The sequence below is a fragment of the Sinocyclocheilus rhinocerous genome, unplaced genomic scaffold (genome assembly GCF_001515625.1).
Source record: "Sinocyclocheilus rhinocerous isolate Xijiao unplaced genomic scaffold, SAMN03320098_v1.1 scaffold2705, whole genome shotgun sequence".
NCBI lineage: Eukaryota > Metazoa > Chordata > Actinopteri > Cypriniformes > Cyprinidae > Sinocyclocheilus > Sinocyclocheilus rhinocerous.
In genome coordinates, this window is record NW_015653049.1 from 9,279 (window position 1) to 35,604 (window position 26,326).

At 39.4% G+C, this 26,326-nt stretch overlaps 1 protein-coding gene across 1 annotated transcript; it reads right to left on the bottom strand.

Moving 5' to 3' along the window:
- aldh7a1 (aldehyde dehydrogenase 7 family, member A1) lies at positions 1–25,587 on the bottom strand. The gene is made up of 18 exons (XM_016521709.1): positions 25,342–25,587; positions 19,448–19,501; positions 19,287–19,352; positions 16,320–16,400; positions 16,127–16,250; positions 15,909–16,041; positions 15,780–15,824; positions 13,485–13,562; positions 13,204–13,301; positions 10,612–10,653; positions 10,338–10,432; positions 10,156–10,240; positions 7,237–7,343; positions 3,795–3,911; positions 2,623–2,720; positions 2,445–2,518; positions 1,320–1,395; positions 1–280 (listed from the first exon to the last, which is right to left on the bottom strand). Exons 1-18 carry the CDS (start codon positions 25,570–25,572, stop codon positions 226–228), a joined length of 1,659 nt encoding a protein of 552 aa, XP_016377195.1. The 5' UTR covers positions 25,573–25,587; the 3' UTR covers positions 1–225.
- Positions 25,588–26,326: the final 739 nt, after the last annotated feature.

The following is a 26,326-nucleotide window of genomic DNA, read 5'->3' on the forward strand; positions in this document are numbered from 1 at the left end:
AAAACATGTTCAGATAGTGGACAGAAACTGGCGTAGTCATTCATGGTTTATTGATAAGAAACAGCATCAAGACTTGTAAGTGCTATCAAACAATGCATTACATGATGAGCTGTTTGGAACTACTTTATGTGGCAATGCAAACAGATCAACACGAAACCAACATGGAAACAGTGTTTTGTCCATCATCAATGCTATTTCACACTGTTAACTAGGCAACGTTGCGGTTCATTCAAACTTGATCCCCTGGGCCAATGGCAGATCTTTGCTGTAGTTGATAGTGCTGCAAGAAAAGGGTGTATAATTGATGGTTTAATTTGTCAACAGGAGAGTTATTGCATCCATTTTATCTCCACCTTTTTCCTAACGAGCCTACTGAGTTTGAAATGATCCGATTTGAAGTTCCACTCAAAACGACTGCAACAAATCATTTCAAATCATAAGATTGTGCTACAAATAATCCTTATCCGTCATTTCGACTGACCGTCAATTTTTATTAATTTTCCATGTTCACTTTTCTATGAAGTGAATAAATAACGTAACGTTTGGTATTTTAATGTGACATGATATATAAAACAATATCTATAGAATAGCACTTTTCAGCCCGCTGCATTATTTTCCTCACGATTATTTTCATGTTTCCTTTGTATTCCACTCTAAGCAAATGAAAAAATTCAACATATACTGTGCATTTGTGCTCTGCTCTCCCGACTGAATTTATGATATAAACCATGAATAATTCCCTGGAAAGCACTGGGAATTTTCATTTTTCTCCCCAAATCCTCACACCTCTTTCCAGGTTTGCTCTCACACAGATGCTGTAAAATGTAATCGTTACGAAATACAGTCATATATTACTATAACGATATTTAACACGTCTGTAATTGCTGCGGACAGAAGGAGGATCTTTAGGAGTTATTCATGGTATGTTGAAGTAATATGTTAATGTTTTTACCCTTTTAAATTTCCTTTTATGCAACTGCATTATTTGCAACTGTCCAATGAAATTGTTTCTTTGTAATCAATATTTGCTGCTTTGGTGTACCTTGTAGAGCGTCCTTGAGCTTGGGAAAGGCGCTATATAAATTAAACATATTATTATTATTTTAATGATCGATGGCTGAAGGGTGAGTAAAATAATGTCACCTCATTGTACCCAGTTTTTGAACATGCTTATTATGTTCATCTTTTTTAACGGAAGTTACTCCCATAATTAGCACAAAGCGTCATGGGGCATAGGAAAAAGGTGGATAATAAACTCCATGTTTAATTTGAAGCATGCAGGATAATTTCCTGAGGATCTGATGTAGACAGACTCTCACCATGTGGATCTTCTCATGTACTGCTTCCATGAGTCACTGCCCGACTCGCGCCCGCCTCCTGTGTGTTTCTCTCCTCCTGCAAACACACGCGAACACAGCCTTACACAGCGTATACCACAGATCAACTGGAAAATCAGCTGAGGTTGATAGACAAAGCTTTCAGACAGAGCTTATATTCCTGACATTCCTTTTCCACTGAAATTATGCTGGACCTACGAACTGCTCTCAGAACCGGGCTGTTTCTCCACTGACTTGAGACCCGAGTGAAGCAGGACAATGCCAGTTTTTTTTAGGGAATTGGAGATTAATTTGACAACATTCTAGTGATGATTTAAAGAATCGGTTTAGAAGCCATGATAATAATTTCGATTTAATAACTGAAAAAAGTGTCAGGGAATTGCAACAAGTTAAGTCAACTTGCACAAGCACTGCAAAGCACTTCCTGTTAGAAAAAAATAAAGCATGATTTATTTCATTTGTATCTTTGTTCTATTATATGTATCAATGCTTGTAATTTGTTTATTTCCTAAGCTAACTTACCCACAAATCACCCCAATCATTGATTATGTTTTTCCAAATAGAGCTATTCAAGTCATCTGGTGATTTTTTTTTCCCATATTGCAATATATATTGCAGAAAAACAAAATATCACAATTTGAGTTTTTTTTCAACTATCGTGCAGCCCTAATATGGACTGATACAAATTTAATGAAGATCAAATGATTGCTGTGGAAGTTTTCTGAAAAAGAACACTGAAAATACACAATTCCTGCACGGTATTCATTGGACTTACCTAGAAAACTTTTTTTTTTTTGATAGCTTGTGTAGCTTGGTTTAAAGATAATCTAGTGCTAACCTAGGTGAAGGCTGTTTTTAGTTGCAAATTTTGTTCAGTCTTCATCAGAATTCAGAATAGCAGACAAGTAATTTATCTGACCCTGACAAACAGGATATTGTTGGACTCGAGGAATAAAAAGGATAACTTTAACCCTTATTTTGGTCTCTTTTTCTTTCCCTTTGTGGCAGTGTTTCCAAACTTCTAAGCTCCATTCAGAATGGCTAACTAAATAAGGCCTAGCGACTGACAGACCCAGGAACACTGATGAATGATGTGTGGATACGCACCAAACGCTCCTCCGATCTCTGCGCCGCTGGTTGGAATGTTGACGTTCACAATGCCACAGTCAGAGCCTTTGGGGCTATAGACAAACAACTGTTACACTCTATTCAACTCACTAAATTAACTCACCAAGACCAAGACAATGCCATGACATGTAAACAGATAGCGCTCCTGCACACTTACCCTAACCAGCGGAACACTCGACCCATGTCTTTAGTGAAGATGCTGCTGGAGAGCCCTTGTTTCACTTCATTATTCCAGGCAAATGCTTCATCCTCGGTCTGAAACCAGTGGGAAAATTATTACCAGCAAAATTCTAATTAGTGGTCAACCGATATAGTTTTTTTTGACAGCCGATGCCGATATCTTGGAAAGCAGGGTGGCCGATGGCCGATATAAAGCTGATATAAGTTTATTTATTTTAATTAATATTTAAGAAATTTTAAATCATTTGAAAATGGATTAAAAAATAAATATCATTTAAAGTATAAATATGTTTATTTTACACAAAGTATTTTTCACAAATAAATATTTAATAAAAATATAATTGAAAAGGAAGTAAACACTGTAACCAACAGGGCACTCATTATCTGGGAAGTTTGTGTGCATTGGGAATCATATTTTTTTTCAAATAAAGCCAACGTAACACTCATTTTACAAACAGCACACAGTGAAATGGCATGAATATGACATTGGGCAAAAGCATGAAGCGCAGCATAATTAGAAATCACGAGTTTTAAGTTTGTCGATCGCGCGTCTCAGTGAAGCTGAACTCTCCTCCTGTCCGCATTCAATTCACACGGACCGACCGTCACGCAGAGAACACGCGATCATGCAGGATACACATGCACTCTTCACACGATCTCACAGCTGGATTTGACTAAGTTTGCAAGACTTTTGAAATTAAATGTTCATTAGTCATTCAAAGATTTGTTTAAATGATATAAATGCGTATTTGCTGAATCCTGACGGAAAACGAGAAAGTATTATAATGTTTGCCTTTCTATTACTAATAATATAAAAGCAATCGTTATAATACTTTTTTGTATACATTTCAATTCATTTGTTTAACAGTTCTTTCTGATTATTAGACCGTTTTTTGTCCGTATTAGACAGAACTGTTAACGACGACAGCGGACAAGGAGAATGTGAACACTGTGTGCGCAGGTGCTGCTGCTCTCAGCGCCGTCAAAATAAAAGTCCCGCCTCGAACTCATCGGCCAAACAGAAAAACTTATCGGCCGATGCCGATATTTGAAAAATGCCAAATATCGGCCGATATATCGGTCGACCACTAATTCTATTTATATCATATAACAAAGTATGCAAAACCAGAATGCAATAAAGAAGCCTACCTTGAATTTAAGCACGTAAAGGATAGGCACGAAGGTCTCTGTGTGCACTATGGGAGCGTCGTGTGGCAGTCCAGTGATAATGGTAGGCTCCACATAGTTACCCGGGCGATCCATAATCTGAATCAGAAACCAGTGCTCAAATTCAATGCATCATCTTGGTGATGAAGTAAAAAAAAAGGCTTACATTTCTCAAACATGCTATGACTACAAGAGACAAAACTGATATTTTTCAAAGCAGCAAAATGAAACTGAGTTTCCTGTGGGTGAGCACTAGATCATGCTAGAGCAGTGCACATGGATGTTGTTGGATAGCAACCTGCCCGTTTCATTACGAAACTAACAATGAATTAACATCTTTGAAATAAAAAAAAGTGAACCAAAAAGTTACTTTTCAAACTTTCCAATGAAACAAAGAATGCTTCAAGTGAAGTTATCTGACCTTGTAAGAACTAAGCAGCTGAAGCTTGAGAGCGGAACATATAAAAAATGTAACAATCTTTGTTACGAGGCTGTTTCAGTATTCCTAAGCAGATACTGTAATGTAGAAAGCAGAGCTGGTCTACATTGAGCTCTTCCTGGAGTAAATAGTACGTCCACTTGGTGTTAAGATGTTTTTTAATCCGATCAAAAGTGTTCAGCACTGAATACAGTTGGAAATAGGTAGAGAAATAAGAACAGCCCTTACCAACTCAATATTGCACAATGCTTTCTTGTTTTGTAATTTTCTGTCTATTCACAGGAGCGGACACATGCCAACTGTGTTTGAACATCTTACTGAAGATGATGTCTATCGACTTGTAAGGCGGGCAACCAAACACTGTTTTCTGCCACGGGGATCTAACCATACAAATCACCAGCAGCAGTAAGTTGTTTGTACAGAATGTGATCTTCTGTGCCCTAACGTGGCATTTTCACTCTGTTTATTCTAGCCCTACAGCCAGTATTAATCTGGAAAGAAACAACAGTTCAGTATCAACCTTGCAATCATCACAATGATTTTGACACTGTCAAATGTCCTGGACTCAACCTTTCACGATCAACTACTGATAACAGCAAGTGGACATTCATGGTGCAATACATGAATTGCAAAGCGATAACTTCCCATTTGAGAGATTGCATCACGTGGCAGAAACTCCCAGGTGTTAAGGTGTTGATTAATAGCCCATACCCATGGGGAAGATGCACCATGGATGGAAATTTTTACAAATGCTACAAAAAAGTTACACTCTGCAGAATCATAGTTTATGCACATTTTTCCTTATTGGATAAAAAGTTTATCGTACTCAATTGTGCGCATAAGTTTTTAATGCGTATTTTTAGAATTTATGTGTATCTTGGCGTTTCCATCCAGCTTTTTTTTAATGCGCTATTCCAAAATGCATATAAAAATAGGTGGATGGAAACACAGCCAATGTTTTAGTTATATTGCCCCTCTTGTGTCTTTTTGGACCATGCATTACATCATGCATACAACAGCAGATTAAAAAAAAAAAACAGTCATGGAGGTCTGGGATCTCTGCATGGTTAAAAAACTGGACATGGAAATATATCTGTGAGACACTTAGAATTATTAGAAGCATTTTAACATCTGTACATTATAGCCAAGAGCATCGCTCGCAGCTCGATGATTGGTTCTTGGGGTCAGAGTGAGACAGATATCCTTGCTCTGCCCCACGCCCGTTCTTCCCAGAAGCACACAAAGAGCTAATGAAATTGTGGAAAGGCCCTTTTTCTGCTCAGACACAATATACCAGCCCTTCCGTTCTCAGCACCCTTGACTGAAGCAGGCCGAGGGGATATTCGGAGGTCCCGCAGGTGGAGAGAGCGATTGCAGTGCACTTGTGCTCACAAACTGCTGCAGTAAAAAATAATCAGACAGAGGCCATCAAACACATCCTGCCTCAGCACAGGTCAGGCAAAAACGGTGCAGGCCCCACAACAGCCCTCTCGCAGGAAGGTGACACTGCCAACTCATCCACAGGCTAGGGAGAACACATAAAAGGCTTCAAAGCTGTCCTGAGACAGGGGACGCAGTGAAGGAGAGCTTGGGGTCAAGCTTCACTCCCGGTGGAGGGATGACCATCAGCCAGACCCCATTTGATCTACAAGCCCGCTCCGTTAACAAAACGTGCCTAAAGTTAGGGCCAGCAGATTCTCACGTGGTCCTGAGACCCCGGCCCGGATATGTACCTAAGGTTCCCACTACCCTGTTTAGGGATCAAGTGGTAACCCTGCAAGAACCCTCTACTGATGAGGGAGACCCAGCCTCGTCTCTGTTGTGCCTAGTGCAGACCATAAACATGTATCTGGATCACACAAGAGTTTCAGATTATCTGAAGAGCTCTTTGTCTGGTTTGGAGGACAGTAGAAGGGGGAAGAACATCCCAAACAAAGAACATCCCACTGGATTGTGGATACAATTCCGCTGGCAAATCAAGCCGGAGGTTTACCATGCCACTTGGGAGTAAGGGTGCACTTGAACAGGGGTGTCGCTGTCTTAGTCTTCGCAAATGGTGCCGACATATGTAGAGCTGGGCTGGACTACAACTAATGTGATTTAGTCTTATCAGGAGTTCTGAGTATCAGCAGATGAAAACCCAGATGACTGGTAGGGTGTAGAGCTTGCAATTAGTGCCTTTCCCCTCTATGTCGTAACAACATAGGTCCAGTTTTTATTTTCTCTCGAGTGGTGAACCTTGGACCAACTTTCTCCGTCATTAAAAGCATAATTGCAGTAGATGAGTTGTGGTATGGCCCTTGTATTTGGGTAACTTCTCCATAAGTAAAGACTCCCTAACGATGGTCCCATATGTGTGTTCGGTGTCCCTAGCATGAACCATGTGTCAAAGGAGCTCACGATTCCTGGTCATTGAGGAATGACTGAACACATGTAACCATGTTTCACAGAGAAGTAATAGCATGTTGTGATTCATACAAGTTTCCATCCGCCCAGAACGGCTTGCACGTATGACAGTTAGCGGAAGTTAGAGAAAAGAGTTTATAACGTTTAAAAAAAATTTTAACGTTACATTTTTTTACAAAAACGCATTGATTCGCTACAGGAGGCCTTTATTCACCCCCCTGAGCCGTGTGAGGCCATTATTATTATGGATGGATGAGCTTTATTGTACATCTTTTGGACTGTTGGAACAGAAACACCCACCCACCGCCACTAAAGCTTGGAAGTGCCAGGACCATTTTTAATATAACTCTAACTGGATTCGTCTGAAAGAAAAAAGTCATAAACACCAAGAATGGCTTGAGGGTGAGTAAAACATGGTCTAATTTTCATTTTTGGGTGAACTAACCCTTTAATGAGAAGCATTGATTTAGTGGATCATCACGGTCACAAATGTAGGGCAGTAACAGTCAGAAGATGCCCTGTTTCTAGTGTAATAATGACAACATACTGCAACTATTCGCAGTGAATGAAAAGTGTTACCTTTCCCCCGCATACAAGAGTGCCACCCTGCTGCTTTGCTTGCTCTATGGCCGCCAGATACTGCTGAACAGCCTGTTTGGTGTGCAGAGGTCCATAAAGAGTGCTTGCTGTTAACAAATGCAGAAGAATTAATGCAGCAGACATATAACACATTGCGTCTCATTTACTAGATGTGCACACTAGGGATGGCATTTTTCAATAAAATTGTATTTCACCAGGAAAAAAAAAAAAAGATTAAATTATTTTTAATCATTTACACTGTCACCATTTAAGAGCAAGCCCATAATTATTGCACAAGCTTACATTGTATTCCTGTTTTTTAACTTAAACATTTATAAGCAATGGGCCTCATACATGCAACACGAGCAGAATGATTTTTTTGTGTAAATCGTTTATTAAAGGGGTCATATGATGCTGCTAAAAAGAACATTATTTTGTGTATTTGGTGTAATGAAATGTGTTTATGCGGTTTAAAGAAAAAAAAACACATTATTTTTTACATACTGTATATTATTGTTTCTCCTCTATGCCCCGCCTTTCTGAAACGCGTCGATTTTTACAAAGCTCATCAGTAAGCCATTCTGACGCAAATTTTTTCATTCATGAATGTGTTCGTATTTTAAAAATGTTAGCTGGTACAAAAAAAAAAAATTACAAATACACCTGCTCCCAACTAGATGTAAGTGGTTTCTCATATAGCTAGGTAGGGCTGGGCATTACAGCTAAAAAATGTATCAACGATATTTTTCATATCGTTTGGTATCGATAATTTTTAAAACAGACGCGCCGCTGCTGCGTTATTCATTCAAAATATTAGAGAAATATAGAAGCTCAATGAGGAGAAGATCTTGAATGGGTTAAAACCGAAACCAAGCCATTCACACAGAACGCATATTCTGCTCATTTTTAGATGGACAAATTGCACTCGCGTCTCACACAAGAGATGTATAGAAAGCCAAGCAAAGCTAAAACGGTTTAAACTTTTAGAAAACACGTCACGGAGGTTTATTCCTTTTCACTGCGTCTCATATGTTTTTAAATGCAGTCTGTGTTAATGGCGCTTCGGCTCTTTGGATTAAGCAATGCATAAATACATGATGCTGTTTTGTTCATAATTGTTTATGCAATTTACGAAATTATATTTGATTTTTATGAGTTAATTTAGACGTTATGCACGTTTTTATAGAGTTACTTGCTAAATGCGCTGCATTATTTTGCTCATTGCATACCTGTGGCCTCGGGAGACAGTTAGACCTATACAATAAAGACCGGTTTAATCTGCATATAAAACATTAGAAATTAGATATTTGTTTAATTTTTATTGTGTTTGCTTGTTAAAAGCAAACACAAAGCAAACAAGCTCGACAAGTTTGCTTGTTTGCTTGTCGAGCAGCTGGCTGTCTGGTGCAGTCTCAACAACCTGGAGCTTAACACGCTCAAAACTGTGGAGATGACCGTGGACTTCAGGAGAAACCCCCCTGCACTCCCCCCACTCACCATCATGGACAGCACTGTGGCTGCAGTGGAGTCATTCAGGTTCCTGGGCACCACAATCTCTAAGCACCTGAAGTGGGACACTCCAAAACTGTCTATTGTAATATACCTGCACATACAATTGTCAATTTATATATTTTTATTCCTAATAAGGAAGTAAATATACTTGTTCTTTTTTTTATTTTTTATTATCTGTGTTTTTTTTGTTCTGTCACTGTCATTCTGTTACACTGTGGAAGCTTCTGTCACGAAAACAAATTCCTCGTATGTGTAAGCATACCTGGCAATAAAGCTCATTCTGATTCTGATTCTGATTCTAAAACAAAAAATATTTGTTGTTTGTCTCAATAAATTGTGTTAATTATAAATACAGTGGTTAAATTTAAATATTTTTTTCTATTGCTTTTTGTTTTAAAAAAAGGTTATAAAAAATGTCAATAATTATCGATACCAAATGATATGAAACATTATATCATTGATAATTTTTTTTGCTATATCGCCCAGCCCTACCAGGCCTTCTCTTTCTTTCTAGCTAGGTAATCTTTAAGATATTGAGGTTACTACCAGGGTCTACTAACGCTTGGAAAATAAGTTTGAATGGCAAGATGCTTAAATTATGTTGGTTTCCGCGACCGTCGTTGCCAGAGTTGTGTACGTACGTGTGGGGTGGAGATATTAAAATAGGGGAGAGGTCTTGTTGGGGTACAGGCGTGTTTGTTTTGGTGCTTTCAAATATCAACATAATTTGGCAAAATTTGCTTAGTGCACCTTTAAATCTTTGGCTAAAATATGGCCAATTAATCTCTTTTTGCATTTATGCAATATACTGCAGCCAAACCCGAGAAGAGAGTCCAAAGATCCCATGGCATTCCTGTACATGTAAATCACGTAGTTCTAATTGTGAATGAGCATAAACATGTGCCCTATTTATGAATGACTGGAATTAATTAACATAACTCAGCAAATCTGAGGTTTACAATGCCTTTGTAAGGGAAGGTTACTCCCGATTTACTGATATATAAGTGAGGGTGTATATATATATATATATATATATATATATATATATATATATATTTAATTTCATCTGATGTTGAAATTAAAGACTTGTTTTCTGAATTATCCTTATCTAGTTGAATTTCATAGTCAAAACTCTGTCAGAACATGTTTTTGGTTTTTAGGGTTTTTTTGGATCTCAATTACAAACAATGACTGATCTGTTTATACCTCTAGTTATTTGCACCTCACAAAAAAAAAAAAAATTTTTTTGAGCTAAAAAATACCTAAAGCTAAGTTTTAATGTACACACACAGACATGCACGTACAAATTTGTGCAAAAAAAACAAAAAAATGCTCCTGTGCATATAAATTTCAAACTATCCATGCAATTACTAGTGATTGAGACCCATGCTTCTCTACTGAACTTACGGTCCCAGGGGTCACCAATGCGGATCTGCTTGTAAGCTTTAGCGATCCTCTCCACAACATCATCATGTACACTTTCATGCAGCATCTAATCCAGCAAGAAAACACATGAATAACAATCAGACTGAAACCTGTCTGGTTAAACTATAATTTGGTTAAACTTATCTTTAGCACACTATACTAACCAGTCGTCTGGTAGTAGTGCAGCGCTGGCCAGCCGTTCCCACAGAGGCAAAGACAGCAGACGGCACAACCAGATTAAGATCAGCATCCTCAAACACTGGGGCAAAAACACTACGCAATGACTTTGTGTACTATATTAAACATGGAAAGACTTGTGGATTATTTGCATTACATCAACTAATGGTTGCAGCCCTACAGTTTCAGTTAGAATAACTCAAAAGACTAATACATTTAATTCAAAGAGAAGGCCCTTTCAATAAATAAAATGCAACAAACCTATGATGGCATTATTTCCTCCCAACTCCAGCAGCTGACGACCTGTATAAAAATCAAGATAATTACTATAAAAATCATTCTTAAGTTAAATCAGTAACCAAAACCATGCCCTATGGTTGTCCTGATGACAACATTTCAGGATTCAATCCTCATACCGGTGAAATTCACATTCTCATACCTAGGGCTGGGCAATGTGGCCAAAGATTGTTCATATCAGTTGACAAAGACAATTATCACCATAAATGTCAAATCTGTTTTTCTTTCAAGTTTAAAGGCAGGTTTTTGCTCCTGAGTGAAAGTTATAGAAACCAGACAGTTAATTGTGTTTTTTTCATCAGAACAAGACAAACAAATCTGTGGTGAATATTGAGGATTTGTGGACTGAAAAGCCTTCTAATAAATCGCTGTCACACTGTGTCTCCTGTTCTTCTGCGTCAGTGTTGTTGAGAATATCAGCGCTGTTAAATAACTAAGACAATGGCGGTTTGTGTCGGAGACGTCTGCTTCTCACTGGATCTCATAACGTTTTTAATCACTGTGTGACTGAGAAGCCAGCGAGTGAACGCATTTGCTCTGAACTCACGCTGGTGTCTTTTGAGCGCAGTTCAAACAAGTAGCTTGGTTTTGTTCCACTTTTGGCACATTTGCTGTTTAATGTTTCTCATATGCAACCAGGGGCGCGGGAAGATGTTTTCGGTTGGGGGTGCTGTGTGTGTCTGTGTTGGGTGAAGGGGGGGGTCACCTCAGGTCGCCGTGATTTTGCCAAGACATGTTCATGGATCATCTTTTGTTGATCCTGCATCAACATTACTGTCCAAAAATATAGACTAAACCCAATCCCTACCCCTAAACCTAACCCTACCCATAATTTATTCCTAAAATCAGTGTGAAATGATAGCTGATTAACAAGGGTGCAGAAGCACCTAACCCTGATTGTAAGCCTAAAACAGATATTTCCTGAAATGGTAGCCCTCAATTCTGATTGGTTGATTGGAATGTTGATCCAGGAACATGTTGTACTTGGTGAAATCACGCTCCCCTTCACCTCATTTGAAGCACTACAAGCGCGTCGATATGAGCACTCGTTTAAGTGGCATACACACTGGGAAATTTGACTGCATATCACATTTTTTAAATTATCGATAGTAGCTGATCAATCTCGGGGGTTGGGCTGGGTCCGCTAGGCTTACTCGTCGCTGTGCTCGTGCTAGAGCTGGTGTTGTGGTGGATGCCGATTTTGGAAAGTTTTTGCTGGGATGGGCATTTAAAAAAATCTGAAATTCGCTTTTGCGCCATTATCTCTTTGTATTAAAGTTAATCTTGTTCGCATTCTGTATAGTTCATGTCTGATACCACGCGCCAGCGTCACGTGTTCATGAGGATTAGGCTAATCATCACATATAGAAAACATCACAAGTTAAATTAATCATGTTTATAAAGATAAACATGGGTTTATTATAGCCCACTTACAATTTACATTTCAGAGATCATTACAAATAAATTATTAAATGCTAAAACTGAATAAATTTAAATGAACAAACTTGGCGTTGCATTTGCAACCATGTGAAAACAGGGGGTGCTGCAGCCCCCTCAGCACCCCTACTTCCCCGCATCCCTGTATGCAACAGAAATGGCAGCGCTTATCAGTTGGTTTCAGTAAATTTGGTAGTAGCATCAGTGCAATGGTCTGCAACATGTATGCACAGCATTATTTGCATAGTGCAGCAACATATCAAGCATTTAGTGAACTTTATCATTTTATCAATAAAAATTGTAGCTTTCATTTTATCGCCCGGCACTACCAGTACCAAGATATTCATCTCCGAATAAACTTACCTTTGGTTTAAGTACATAAAGACAAAGTCTGGCATCTGGTAATTAGCAGCCATGAGTGAATGAAAGAATCTGTGTAATCATAATATTGTATGTTGGCTCAGATGTTGAACACACCATGGTGCAACAGGTAAGACTACCATAAGTGATACTTTTAATTGTTGCTGTATGCACGTTAAGTCCTCTTTCACTTTCACATTGTAAACATTTAATAATAATAATAACAACAACCATATCTTAGTTTAAGCTGTGAAATATTAAAACGGTGCAATGAGTGATACCTCAATATCACTTATTATCATGATGCTTCAGCTGCTATCATACCATGAGACATAATGTCCAATTAATTAATAATTAAGGTATCGTCAGAACGCTAATACACAGAGAAGTTGTGATGAAGGATGGGTTTGGCTTTGCTATCAAAGCTAAAGACATGTAACATGTGAGTGTCATGTCGATGTATGATTTGATATTAATGTGATATGTTATTAATCTTTTTTTTTTTATTATATATAAAAAGCTTGACCCTCTAACACTAGCTCTCCTTATTCTATTTCTATTCTATCTACTTTTATTTATTAATAAAAAAAATTTAAAAAGCAAATGTGTACTGTTAGACTAACTGGGACTCGTCACAGCACTTAGTCTTTTGTTGGTTTGTTTGCTTCTATTGTCCTCATGTGCAAGTCGCTTTGGATAAAAGCATCTGCTAAATGACTACATGTCAAAGTAAATGTAAATATGAATAATAAAACTCACCGAATCGTTCTTGTACCATCATGGCCACCTGTTTGCCCACTTGAGTGCTGCCTGTGAAGGACAGCAGACCCACTCGCTCATCTTTAGCCATGGCCGTGCTGCGCGCACATACACACACACACACACACACACACACACACACACACACGACTGAATGCTTTTATCTGTACAGTAGGAGTTTGGTTCTGGTTCTTGATGTACTGACGTCTCGTGTGATTGTGAAGTGCTAAACTGAGGAGAGCACAGATGTGCTTTATTTCAGTTGTGTATCCGTGTCATACCCAATGTCAGCACCTCCGCAGGTCATAGAGCAGATCGCTCCAGGAAGATGATTGCGCTCCAGCACCTCCGCTACAATCCTGCACACAAACATGAAAAACAGCACAGCTAAAGGCCTTGAGAAACTCTATGAATTAAAACTAGGGTACACAATACATTATTAGTCCAAAATCAGTGGTTTTAAATGCCTGGCGTTTGGGAATGCGATGGAGTGAGAGAGCTCTGGGAGATAATTATATTTAATAATTCTGATGGCAGACTTTGTCTCAGGCGTTTCAGTAGGGGTGTGCGATGTGACGGTTTTTGATCGTGGACAATAAAAATGTCTTCACGATCTGCTTTTGAAGAAATATGGTAGTATCGTGCTACAGCGCCACATACATTCACATCAGTGTTAACTCAGCGGTAGAGTTACTCTCACAGGACACTGCACTTATTCACAATCACAAAAGTACATTATTTGCATGTGCTTTAAAGGTTTAACATTTCATTCACATGCTGTTCTGACCTGCACTTTCTCGGAGCGTGTACACCCGAAGCGCGCGCACTAAAAACCCTGTCAAACAGCGCCTGATTACTGGACTAAGTTATCTTTTACGCTAGTACGGTCAAAACACACAAGGTTTACATATAGACTCAGTAGGTTATGTCTAAAATTAAAGTAAACAGCTGAGAGAAAGTAAACAGATACGTTCCTGTATATTAGATGCGTGCAGCTCTTAAAGGGACAGTACTGAACATGCAGCCGGCTGTCATTAAAGGGATAGTTCACCCTGAAATTTAATTTGTCATTATTTATTCACTCACATGTTGTCCCAAAACTGTATTAATTTCTTTCTTGTACTGAACACAAAAGAAGATATTTTGAAGAATGTGGGTAACCAAACAGTAGCTGGTCCACATAGACAAAACCAATGGAGTTTTGGTTCCTTGCCGCTGTCGCCTCTGGCTTGCTTAGTTGGGGACACTTCATTTCCAGCGATATCGTTGACTTGATTGCAAATGATTGCAAAGATACTATTTAAACTGAACTGAGCTGGATGATGACATCACTGAATTCAATGATGAACTGCCTTTAACTGAAAAATGAGTGTTTACTATTGTCATTTTGCATTATTGACACACTATTTTCCTAATTAATGCTGTTCAGTTGCTTTGACACAATCTGTATTGTTAAAAGCGCTATATAAATAAAGGTGACTTGACTTTGATATTTAGGAAATAAATACTAAGTCACTGTGGACCAGCAACTGTTTGGTTTTCCATGTTCTTTAAAATAGCATTTATGTTCAGCAGAAGAAAGAAACTCATTCAGGTTTAAAACAACTTTTGAGTGAGTAAATGATTGTATAAAAATAAAACACTATTACAGAATTGAGACAGATGACTGTTTTATATTTTGATTTTTGGGTGAATTATTCCTTTAATGTTAATAAAACAACAAAACAACAAAGAAAATCACTCATTACTCTTGACTGAAAAACTTAAATACAGTTGCTTTAATAGGAATCAGTCTATATAGTGTTTTATTTTTATATTTGTTCATTCAGTTTCTTGAATGCTCCTGCTAAATACACCTATTGTATCTGAAAATAAAGCACTGTTTGTTTTATTTGTATATTATGTGTGTTTGTAACGTGTATCTTTGTTCTTATTTTTTAATAACAAAGATAAAATAATGACAAAGATTTTTATCTTCTCCCACTTTGGCCTAAATATCCACCCTTCATTTTGTTACCTTGATAGGCTTTGTCTTTATAATAGGGAAATGAGTTTGGCTGTAATGCTCAGACAACTTGCAAAATAGTAAAACCAACATGACAAAGAATCATGATAAAATCGTGGTATTTCTAAAAAAAAAAATTGTGATATATTTTTGTGATATGATATTTTTGTGATATGATATTTTGCACCCCTATGTTTCAGAATGACAGTGTTTGAGACGGAGAGCAGTGATATTTAAGGAGACAGGAACACTGAACTGAAGGGACTGACAGCCTCAGTGATTATAAAAGCAACATTCTTTGAATGCATTCTGTATATAATTTAATTTAGTTCATGCATAACATATGCATGGCTGCGATGCAGTTCAGCCAAGTGTATTCAGTTCTGCCTGCATTCTATGCAAGGCTGACTTTACACAATTCAATCAATCATAACCAATAAAATAACAATAAACAAATCAAGTCCCTCCCATGTTTTTTTTTCTCATCTGATAAGCTGTTTCACTCTGAAATACATGTGAAATGAGAATTCGGGGGGGAAACGGATCCATGTCAGATGACAGAAAACCGTACCTGGTCACAGCGACGCTCGTGAGGGGTGTCGTCGGCGCTCCCTTCCTGCAAAGCAAAGAAATATAAGTCATCGAGTGCACACTGAGTGCTGTAACTAACTCTCCTGCACTGAGATAACGGAGGTCTAACCACAGACAGACGTTGCCGCAGATGAGAGCGATGGCGTTGTTCCAGCCGTATACAGCCACGGGGAAGTTAAAGGCAGTGATGACTCCTACCAAACCCACAGGATTCCACTGCTCGATGAGCGCGTGACCCGGCCCTTAAACCACACAGAAACAACACTCAGTGTCTGCATTCATCTCAACAGCACCACAGCCCATATTAGACGCGTAACCGGAACTCACTTTCAGAGGGTAAAATGGGTCCGCCGATCATACGGGACAGTCCCACAGCATAGTCACACACGTCCACATACTCCTGCACCTCACCAACACCCTCCACATAGATCTTGCCCATCTCCAGAGACACCTGCACACAGCACACCGCTGTCACGCCGCTCACGCCTGACGCTTTACAGCAGTCTCAATGCAATCTTACCAAGCTGCCGAGAGCTTTGATCTTCCCTCTTAAAGCGTCTCCGATCTGCCGGACGACTTCACCTCTCTTTGGAGCAGGAACCTGAGTGACGTGTGAAGAAGTGTTCAGCTGCAGGAATTATGTTTATTGTTTTCCTAAAGATTATTTAATTAGGGTCCAAGCACTGAAAGAGGATTTATTAGGGCCCAGGATCTCAACTCCACTTCTGGGTACTCACTGTCTCTCTTATCCATCTTTATCTGAATCAGGGGAGTAAGACACAGTAAATGAGCAGAACAATAGGTCCCCAGGCCTGGAGCTGAGAGCCAGTGCTTTATGTTTGCTGAAGGAGGCTGATCACATACTGAGAGTCAGTTTTAGCTGGTTGATTTGAAAATCCTTTTATTTACCAGAATCTCAGAGTCAGAATGATGTCAAAACACAGATGTAAAGGGCTGATGTAAAATTGCGAAAAGATTCTGGAAATCTTAAGCAGTGTTGCCTCTTTTTTTCTGGTTATGTTTACATGCACCGAAATAATCTGTTAGTAATCGGACTGAAAAGCCTTCATGTAAACACCTTAATCGATCCGATTGAGCTCGATCTGAATGAAATTTCGATGGGATTGAAAGGGGTGGATTATTCCTGTTCTAACATGATCAAGAATGCATGTAAACGCTCGATCGGATTGAAAGCCCGTGTGCAATGCCATGTGATGTGTGGAGCTAGCTGTTCTTCCCATCCACAGACGACTGCTTTTGGGAATGTTTTACTGTGTGATAAATATAAGCAGCACGGCACAGTGGTTTATATGTAATATTTATACAAAAGTGGACAAATATTAATTCTGCTGTTTAAAACAAATAAAGAAAGAGCGTAGGAGAACGGTTATTATGCTCAAACAGCGGGAAACTCGTGTAGTGTGCGCATGTCAAAACAATCAAATCCGATTTGAAGCTTGTGACCCGATCGCTTTATTTAACGTTCATGTAAACACTACATTTAGATTCATGAAATGGAATGAATTCAGTCCAAATGAAACAAAAATTGTGCATGTAAACATAGCCATTGAGGCTCTTAACGGCAGTGTTTCCCCTAGGTTTACGGCTTAATTAATTTTAATTAATTAAAATCATGAAACTTAAATTTAACATCAATTTATTAAAAGTTTAACAAAAATCACATGTTTAGGGCCCTATGAAATGTTTTATTTTTTCCAACCTTATGTTTTATTGTTACCAAATTCTGATTTAGCATGACTAATTATTTGAAAGCATAAAAACAAGTTTAATTTATTCTTAGCCTTATGATTTTTTGCTCAGAAATTCTGTGTTGTGTATTTACATTTTTAAGGCATAAAATATACATTTAACCCATCTTTTAAGTAAATTAAACAAATTTTATTTTTTGGAAAATAAAGGTCATTTAATATTACAATTAAAACATTGAAGAAATATTGTATGATTATTCCTTAAAAATAAGGTTTTAATAATTTTAGTTTGTGTATTTCTGCCGCAATGCCTTCAAGTTAAACCGAACTTTTATTTTGACAGGTTGCCGTGAATACCTTTACATTTCTGTGTGTGTATGACATGATGATAGTTTTACTCAAATGAAACGGTCAAATGCTCATGAAGTGACTCTCAGGGCAGTTCTGGAGATGTTGTTCATGTCCTCATTCAGTGAGACGGCACACGCTAAAATCACCGCAAGCATCACGCGCTTCAGTACAAGTGGTAAACAAAACTGCGCGTCTGCGCCATTCATTAACACAGAGACACGAAGAATTCATGTTCAAATAGTCGTTTTGCGGCTTAATATTTACAAATACTAGTGGGAGTGGGAGTGTGCGCACTTGTGTGTGCGTGCACGTGTGTGTGTGTGTGTGCGTGCACGTGTACGTGTGTGTGTGCACTTGTGTGTGTGCGCACGTGCGCGTGTGTGTGTGTGTGCGTGCACGTGTGTGTGTGCGTGCGTGCACGCACGTGTGTGTGTGCGTGCACGTGTGTGCGTGCGTGTGTATGTGCGTGCACGTGTGTGTGTGTGCGTGCACGTGTGTGCGTGCGTGTGTGTATGTGCGTGCACGTGTGTGTGTGTGTGCGTGCGCGTGTGTGCGTGCGTGTGTGTATGTGCGTGCACGTGTGTGTGTGCGTGCACGTGCGTGCGTGCGTGGGTGTATGTGCGTGCACGTGTGTGTGTGCGTGCACGTGCGTGCGTGCGTGGGTGTATGTGCGTGCACGTGTGTGTGTGCGTGCACGTGCGTGCGTGCGTGGGTGTATGTGCGTGCACGTGTGTGTGTGCGTGCACGTGCGTGCGTGCGTGGGTGTATGTGCGTGCACGTGTGTGTGTGCGTGCACGTGCGTGCGTGCGTGGGTGTATGTGCGTGCACGTGTGTGTGTGTGTTCGTGCACGTGTGTGCGTGTGCGTGTGTGTGTGTGTGTGTGTGTGTGCGCGCGCGCATCGGGCGGAACTCCGCTGTGCGTGATGCAGAGAGCGCAACCATAACGTAGAGACAGAAACGACATGCCGCCGTGTAAATAAGATAAATAACATACGGCTATTTAGTTTGTTTAATAAAAGAACAAGGTATAGACCTGTTCTATCAGAAAGGTAACTTTAAATGACTTCTGTTGTGATCTGGCGCTATAGAGAAAATATAATTAAATAAAATTAACTTGACCTTCAACCCTAAAATAATGGCAGGGGAAACTGAACGTGATTAAATTTTCATGAAATATGGTCATCAAACTTGGTCAGCATGATGTCAAACTATTGACAATGCTAAACTGCATACAATATTTTGCTATACTTAAAAGGCTTTGTTTTACCTTTCTCCCTCACCAGTTAATCAGAAGTTGAATGGTTACATAAACTGGATTGAGAAAATTACAAATGAAATATGAGAATCCAGTAATGAACTGATCATTTGTGTCAGTTGTTGCTGATGTTCCCCAAGCTTTCTCAGTACTTGACCATATGAAAGCTTACATCTGCCCACACTTTCCACGCTTCTTGTGCTTTCTGTACAGTTTCCTCATATTCCGCCATGGTTGCCTGTTTGAAGACAACATTCATTCAGGGAAAGAGTCACGTCTTTTAATGTGCTTTTATTCATTTGTTTTATGAACTTAAAGCACAGTTTGGCTTACCGGGCGCACTCGGGCAATGGGCTCATTGTTGGCTGGACAGTATGAAGTGACCACCTGTATGAAACAGAGAATGCATTAAACAGTGTCCTGTACACAGAACATCCTTCCAGTAAAAAACAACTACAGACAACTCTGCAAACAAAAAGCATTCTGCCAATGCTTTATTATCCTGCTTCATAATTTATTAAACGCTGGTTTAGCACATTTTTGCATTTGTAAATGTAATTTTTTCCTAAACTTACTAAATGTTTGCATCATCTTTCATGTCCAATTCTTACATTTAGTCAATAAATCCAGAAGTGGCATTTAAATGCATTTACACAGACTGTTTAATGGAGCTCAGAGGAAGCATGAATGCATTTACATTGCAAAATTACTGCATGAACAATGTTCCAAGATTAACATTTAATTTTTTTTAAATGTACAAATATGAATATATGTTGTTGAATATTCAAATGTGAAATGATAAAAAATGCAGTGGTACTTTTACATATGAAACTAAACCGCAAGTAGGTCTTAATCAGTGAGTCGCAGAGTCATTCATTCAACCAACTTTGTTCAAACGGCTGATTAGTGGTTGATAATGTCTTTATGAACTGGTCACTGAATCACTGACTCACTTTGATTCATTCAAAAACACTGAAGTATTCAGTAACTAAACAGCACCGTGTGTTGCTCAGCTGTGATCTTTACAATTAGTCTTGTTAGTCAATATTGTGTCTAAAATGTAAGTCACTTAATATTAACTATATTTATTGAGCTGTTGTATAAAATCAATGTCACATTTGCAATCGTGCTGTTGTCTTGCCAAAGTTTCAGTGCTTTGCTAGTTATTTTTTGGTTACTTGTCAAGCTGGGCAAGTAAAATTCTCTTTCACTTGCCCCTTAAAAAATCCTCTTGTCCTGGACAAAGGGACAAGCGTTAATGTCGAGCCCTGCAATAAAACACATGCTTATTGTCTTGTAATTGTAGGTACCAAACCCATCCTTAATCCTAAACCTTACCATAATGGTAGCACTTCAGTAAATTAAAAATCACTGTAGAGCTTCATAAATAAAATGAGTTGTGTATGAGCTATGGATATGATCATATGCAGGGCTCATCACTGGGTGGCCATAGTGCAGTGAATAAAGCGAGGAAAGTAGAAGTGAGGTTCTAGTGATGAAATCAGCAGGTGCTTCTCAAACGTCTCAAGCTGAATATCTCATGCTGCCATGTCATCAAGAGCCGTCAAAGGCTGTCTTAATTTGAAGGATCGCTGGAAGGCTGCCTTGCTTCACATCTTTCTTTCAGCTCGTGTTGAAGGATGCATCAAGTGCAAGATGCACCGATTGCAATTTTCTTGGCTGATTCAGATTTCCGATTTTTTGGAAGTGTGATCTGCCGATACCAATTTTTGCCGATTCCAATTTTCTTTCTAAGAACTATAATTGACAGCACATACAAACAAAATTCGATGCAAATTTCAATGCAAAAATTGTTTACATAATAAAATAAATTATTAAACATTACAATTCCACCAATCTGGACTAAGTTACAGATTTTCTCTCACTCAAACTCAACTCAAAGCAAAATTTATCATTTTATAAGATTAATGTTTTACATATTTTTTTAAACAAATAAATGTTGAAAAAATGCAATGATACTTTTAAATATGACTAAACCACCAGTAGGTGGCGGCAAATGTCCGTTTTAATGAGTGAGTCATTTATTCATTCAACCGATTCATTCAAACGGCTGATTCATTCAGAAACGAGGCAAGTGACTACTGTCCTTATGAATTGGCCACTGAATCATTGACTCACTTGATTCGTTCAAAAACATGGATTCATTCAGTAACGAAACACCGCTGTGTGTTGCTCGGAGACACACAACAGTTCTGCTGTGGCTTTGATCGGAACTATTCTCGTCAGCGAAATTGAGCAAAAACAGTCAATATTTTGTCTAAAATCTAAGTCACTTAATTTTAACTTCTTCGGCTCGGAATCGGCAAGACGTGAGACTGACCGGCCAGTCACCGATCCGGGCCGCTCATGCGAAAAATCGTCAGATTCCGATCACTGGCCGGTCAATCGGTGCATCTCTAATCAAGTGTATCTTTTTCTTTTGTGTCCTCCAATTTTCATGCCATGACCACAGGGACAGAGTTTCCTTTCAGGAATGTGTGAGACTAGTCGATTAATCGGAACTGCTGCTAGTCGACAGTGGAAATACTAGTCAGAATTTAATCATTTTAATGTGAAGAACCACTGAATTTCTGCTTGTCCAAAAGCGCCACCTGCTGTCAGAGAGTGAACTTGCATTTTCATTTTCATTCCTCCTATCTGCTGCTTTTGTTGACATCTGTGTTGTAAATTTTAACCGTTTGATGGAAAATAAGAACAATTCAGAAAATTAGGCATCTAGAATTATTTGGCACTTGTAGTCATAGGGCCTGGATACACCAGGGCCCGTATTCACAAAACATTTCATCTTACCACTAAGAGTTCTGCTAAATAGCGGTAAAAGTTTCATGTGATTTGTCCTTATTTCTCCTTCTTTATGCGTTTTCTCTTTCTATGTTTATACCGGTATTGTCCTGTTATGTGCTATTCACTTTCACACTATTGCCGCAGATGTGTTACTTTGTACACTCTTCATATCACAGTACTGCAAAGATGACAAATTTACTCGCGATTGCTGTTTGCGGAAAAGCATGAGGGCAGTTGAGTTTTAGGTCAGACATACAATCGTGAGTGAGTGCGACCTGGACGTGTCAGTGAATGGAGAGATATTTTCTAGGGGTGCTCCGATCAGGATTTTTGAGGCCGATCACCGATCACAGAAAGCAGTATCTGCCGATACCGATCACCGATACAGATCTTTTTAAAGCCTGCCTCTAATCATTCATAACTATTTATAGTGATACTCCAATTTGTGAAACACAGTGACAGTAGACTTTAATAATATGCATTTATGGTGTAATTACTACATTTTCGTGTCAATCCATGTTCATATTTGCTGCAAACAATGCGCTGTTACTTTAATTCAGTGCTTGTAGCACAGCAATAGACTCGGTGCGGAAACGATCTCTGCACTGCAGGATCGCAACCGTGTGCAGTGAACACTTGAATCTGTTAACATGAGCGCGGAAAAAATACGCACCACGTATGCACTACAAACGGAGTAATGTGAACCCGGCGTTATGCGAGTGTGCATGAGCTCAGTCTCCAGGATACGTCTCACACAAGGTTTTCAAATTACTTAAGTTATTTAAAGGGGTCATATGATGCGATTTCAATTGTTCCTTTCTCTTTGGAGTGTTACAAGCTCTTGGTGCATAAAGAAGATCTGTAAAGTTGCAAAGACTAAAGTCTCAAATCCAAAGAGATATTTATAAAAGTTAAGAGTCAGCCACACCTACCTAAAACGGCTCGTTCTAACACACCCCCACATATCTACCTCACTATGTGGAAATATTAGCATAATGCCGCCCAAACGTGCACGCAAAGAAAGAAGGCGTGGTTTCAGGAACAGCAGTAGTGTTAATGCAGCCATGTCAGGGAGACGCTGTGTATTTCAGTGCGAAAGCAAAAGCACTTTATTTGGCCTTCCGAAAGTAGATGCATTTAGGAATCTTTAAGATCACTTAGCCCGCAGGCCTCCGCTCACTCTAGCCGCCCGCCTCCGCTCACTCAAGCCCGCAGGCCTCCGCTCACTCTAGCCGCCCGCCTCCGCTCACTCTAGCCGCCCGCCACCGCTCACTCAAGCCCGCAGGCCTCCGCTCACTCTAGCCGCCCGCCACCGCTCACTCAAGCCGCCAACCACCGCTCACTCAAGGCTACAGTGTGTGACGCTGTACCAGCACAAATTTGATTCGCTGTGATCATACTTTTCAAAGGTTTAACAAAAAGGTGAATCATACATATAAGACTGCATGGGTGTTTGAATCAAGACTAAGTTTTTTATCCGATTAATCATGCAGCTCTATAACCGTGTATAAGAGTGTAAGGGAGACAGAGTGTAACCTGGGAAATGTCTGCTTCTTGCACAGACTGGAACTTGCGATACTAACCCTACAGAAGACAGAACCTAAGGTGGCAGTAGTCTACGATCTCCTGCATTTAATTTGGAAGACCTATCACTTTAGTGGCAAGTCAAAACGAGAGCTTCTACACTCTCAGACAAGAACTTGGAGTGGACATCTGCAGTCCCAGCAGTGTCAAGGGAACTCGATGGATCCCCCACATACACAGAGCTTTGAAGGCTTTATTATTTTAAGGGTTACGATAGACATCTTCACAATCATATGAAGCAGAGCAGAAGAGTTTGAGGATAAGGGAAATGCAAAATGAAAACTCATTTATGAAAACAACTTTTACTCCCCCTCAAGTTGTTCCAAACCTATATGAGTTTATTTCTTCTGCTGAACACAGAAGATAAGAAATTCTCTAAAATATAATTTGTGTGTGTTCAGCAGAAAAAAGAAACTCATATAGGTTTAGAACAAATTGAGGGGGAGTAAAAGATGACAGAATTTTCATTTTTAGGCGAACTAACCCTAAGTGTGTATATGTGTGACTTTTGAAGGGAATGAAACAAAGGGAATATCACATGCCTCAAACATCCACAGCTGAAGCGGCACGTAGAAGCTGCCATCAGCATCAGTGTGGATGCCATCAAAGCAAGGTTTGGTGGTTTGGTGAAGAATGAAGGGATCCAGACCATACTGGATTCTTTCAGAGTGCTCAACCCTGATACGTGGCCAGAGGAACAAGCTAACCTACTTACTAGGGATGTAACGATTAACTGCGAGCCGGTTGGAAATCGATTTAAAACCAGCATATATCGCACGTAGATCTGCACTTTGTTGTTGATGAGAGAATTCGCAAAGTCAGAATTCAGTCAGCGCGCGCTGAACAACGGAACTCCGCTGTTTCAGTGATGACTCCGTCTTGCTATCGTCAAAAGCATCAGCCACAGGCGATATCTCCGACTATCGTCGATACACGATACTATCGTTTATCGGCACAACCCTAATGGATTTATGTTTAAGCGGCGCGATGCAATGCGTAAAAAGACAGTATAAGTCATTATAATCCGTAATTATGTCTCCACTGGATGCAACAAATGCCTAGTTTATAATGGGTTTTCATGTTTATGTCTCGTGGCTCCGGCCGGGACACGGCATCAACAGTATGGTGAGGGGCGTAACATTTCCGTCTCATGCTTGAGGTATTCGGCCAATCACAACGCACTGGATAGCTGGCCAATCACAGCACACCTCGCTTTTCAGACCGATGAGCTTTGTAAAAATCGACGTGTTTCAGAAAGGCGGGGCATAGAGGAGAAACAATAATGTACAGTATGTGGAAAATAATGTGTTTTTTTAACTTTAAACCGCATAAACACATTTCATTACACCAAATACACAAAATAATGTTCTTTTTAGCAACATCATATGACCCCTTTAACTACATGTACTTACTATATGGTTATGGTTTGTCTTAGGGTTACTTGCATGTAAAAAGTTATTATAATAGTAAGTACATGTGTAACAAGGACACTTTAAAATAAAGTGTTACCACTTGTTACTATCAGCATTTTTTCACAGACTGTAAATGTTTTACTAGATAAGCTGATGTTTAATTTCAGTTAGAAATAACAGACTGACTCTTTTCTGATCTTAACAGTAACAGTACAGAAGTCATTAGTGAGGAAGCACTGGAGCAGGTTAACAAACTTTAACCAGTAGCCTTGACTAGTGCTGTGAACTTTACTCGGAGTTAAGCTTTCACCAACAACAAGCCTATAAACTAATACAAGTAAACCAAAGGTGAATTTGATCGTGAAAGAATGAGATCGCTGCGGTTTGGCTATATTTAGCGTCGCGTCGCGTCTGTGATCCTCTTACCTGTCCCTGGCCGCCCCAGGAGCCGTTATACACGCCGTCGTTGTCCTCGCTCAGGCCCAGCTCTCTCAGCCAGCTGTACTGCGGCCGGTTAACGAGCAGCGTCGACATGTTCACCGCCGCAGCTCCGACACTCGGCGACAGTTTAATCCTCACAGCGAAGAGCCGCGCCACTCTCTGCGTCAGCACGCGCTGCATGGTGAACTGACGCACGCAGCCGAGCGCCACGCGCATGCCTTCCGTGGTCACGTGCGTACGGCGCTTCTGATTGGTCAGCCAGCGACTCACCCCCTTCAAAGACACGTATTTTGATGTTTCAGACAGATCCGCTGAACAGCTACTGCATTTGATCAATATCCCTGTGCACAGACATGTCTCATTTAGTAGAACTCATACATATCAAGTTTAAATCATGTGTTCTGAGGAAAAGTTAATAAAATTAGTAGGGTTAGTGTACCCATTAAGCCACCAAAACCTAAGGTTAGGTGTTTTTCATAGATACTGACATTGTTTATAAGAAAAATTATTGGTTACAATGCAATATTTATCTCTCATTTGAAAATTTATTAATTAGTTGATGTACATTTTAGAATATAAAATTAAAATATTTTATGAATAAAGTCAAAAGTCTGGCATGGTCTTTCGGCACATTTTAGCCCGCATGTGTTAATAAGCCCACATCATGATTGATTCACAAAAATACTAACATTTATTGATTTTAAAGAAGTAAAACATCATTATATTTATTCAGTGAGAGCGAAGTATTTAAAAAAAATAATTTTACTAATGTTTGCTAGCGCTCATCACCTGTACCAATGACATCCAACCTGCTGAGCTTCAGCTCACTCTCTCCCAGAAGTGTTTACTGTGCCCTCATGGTAAAGCCGACATGCCTCTAGGATTTTGGACAGGTGCTGTAGTTTGTTTTCTCTTTTTTTGTCATTGTCTCGCTGAAAACAAACGATACACATTAGCAGACATCTATTAA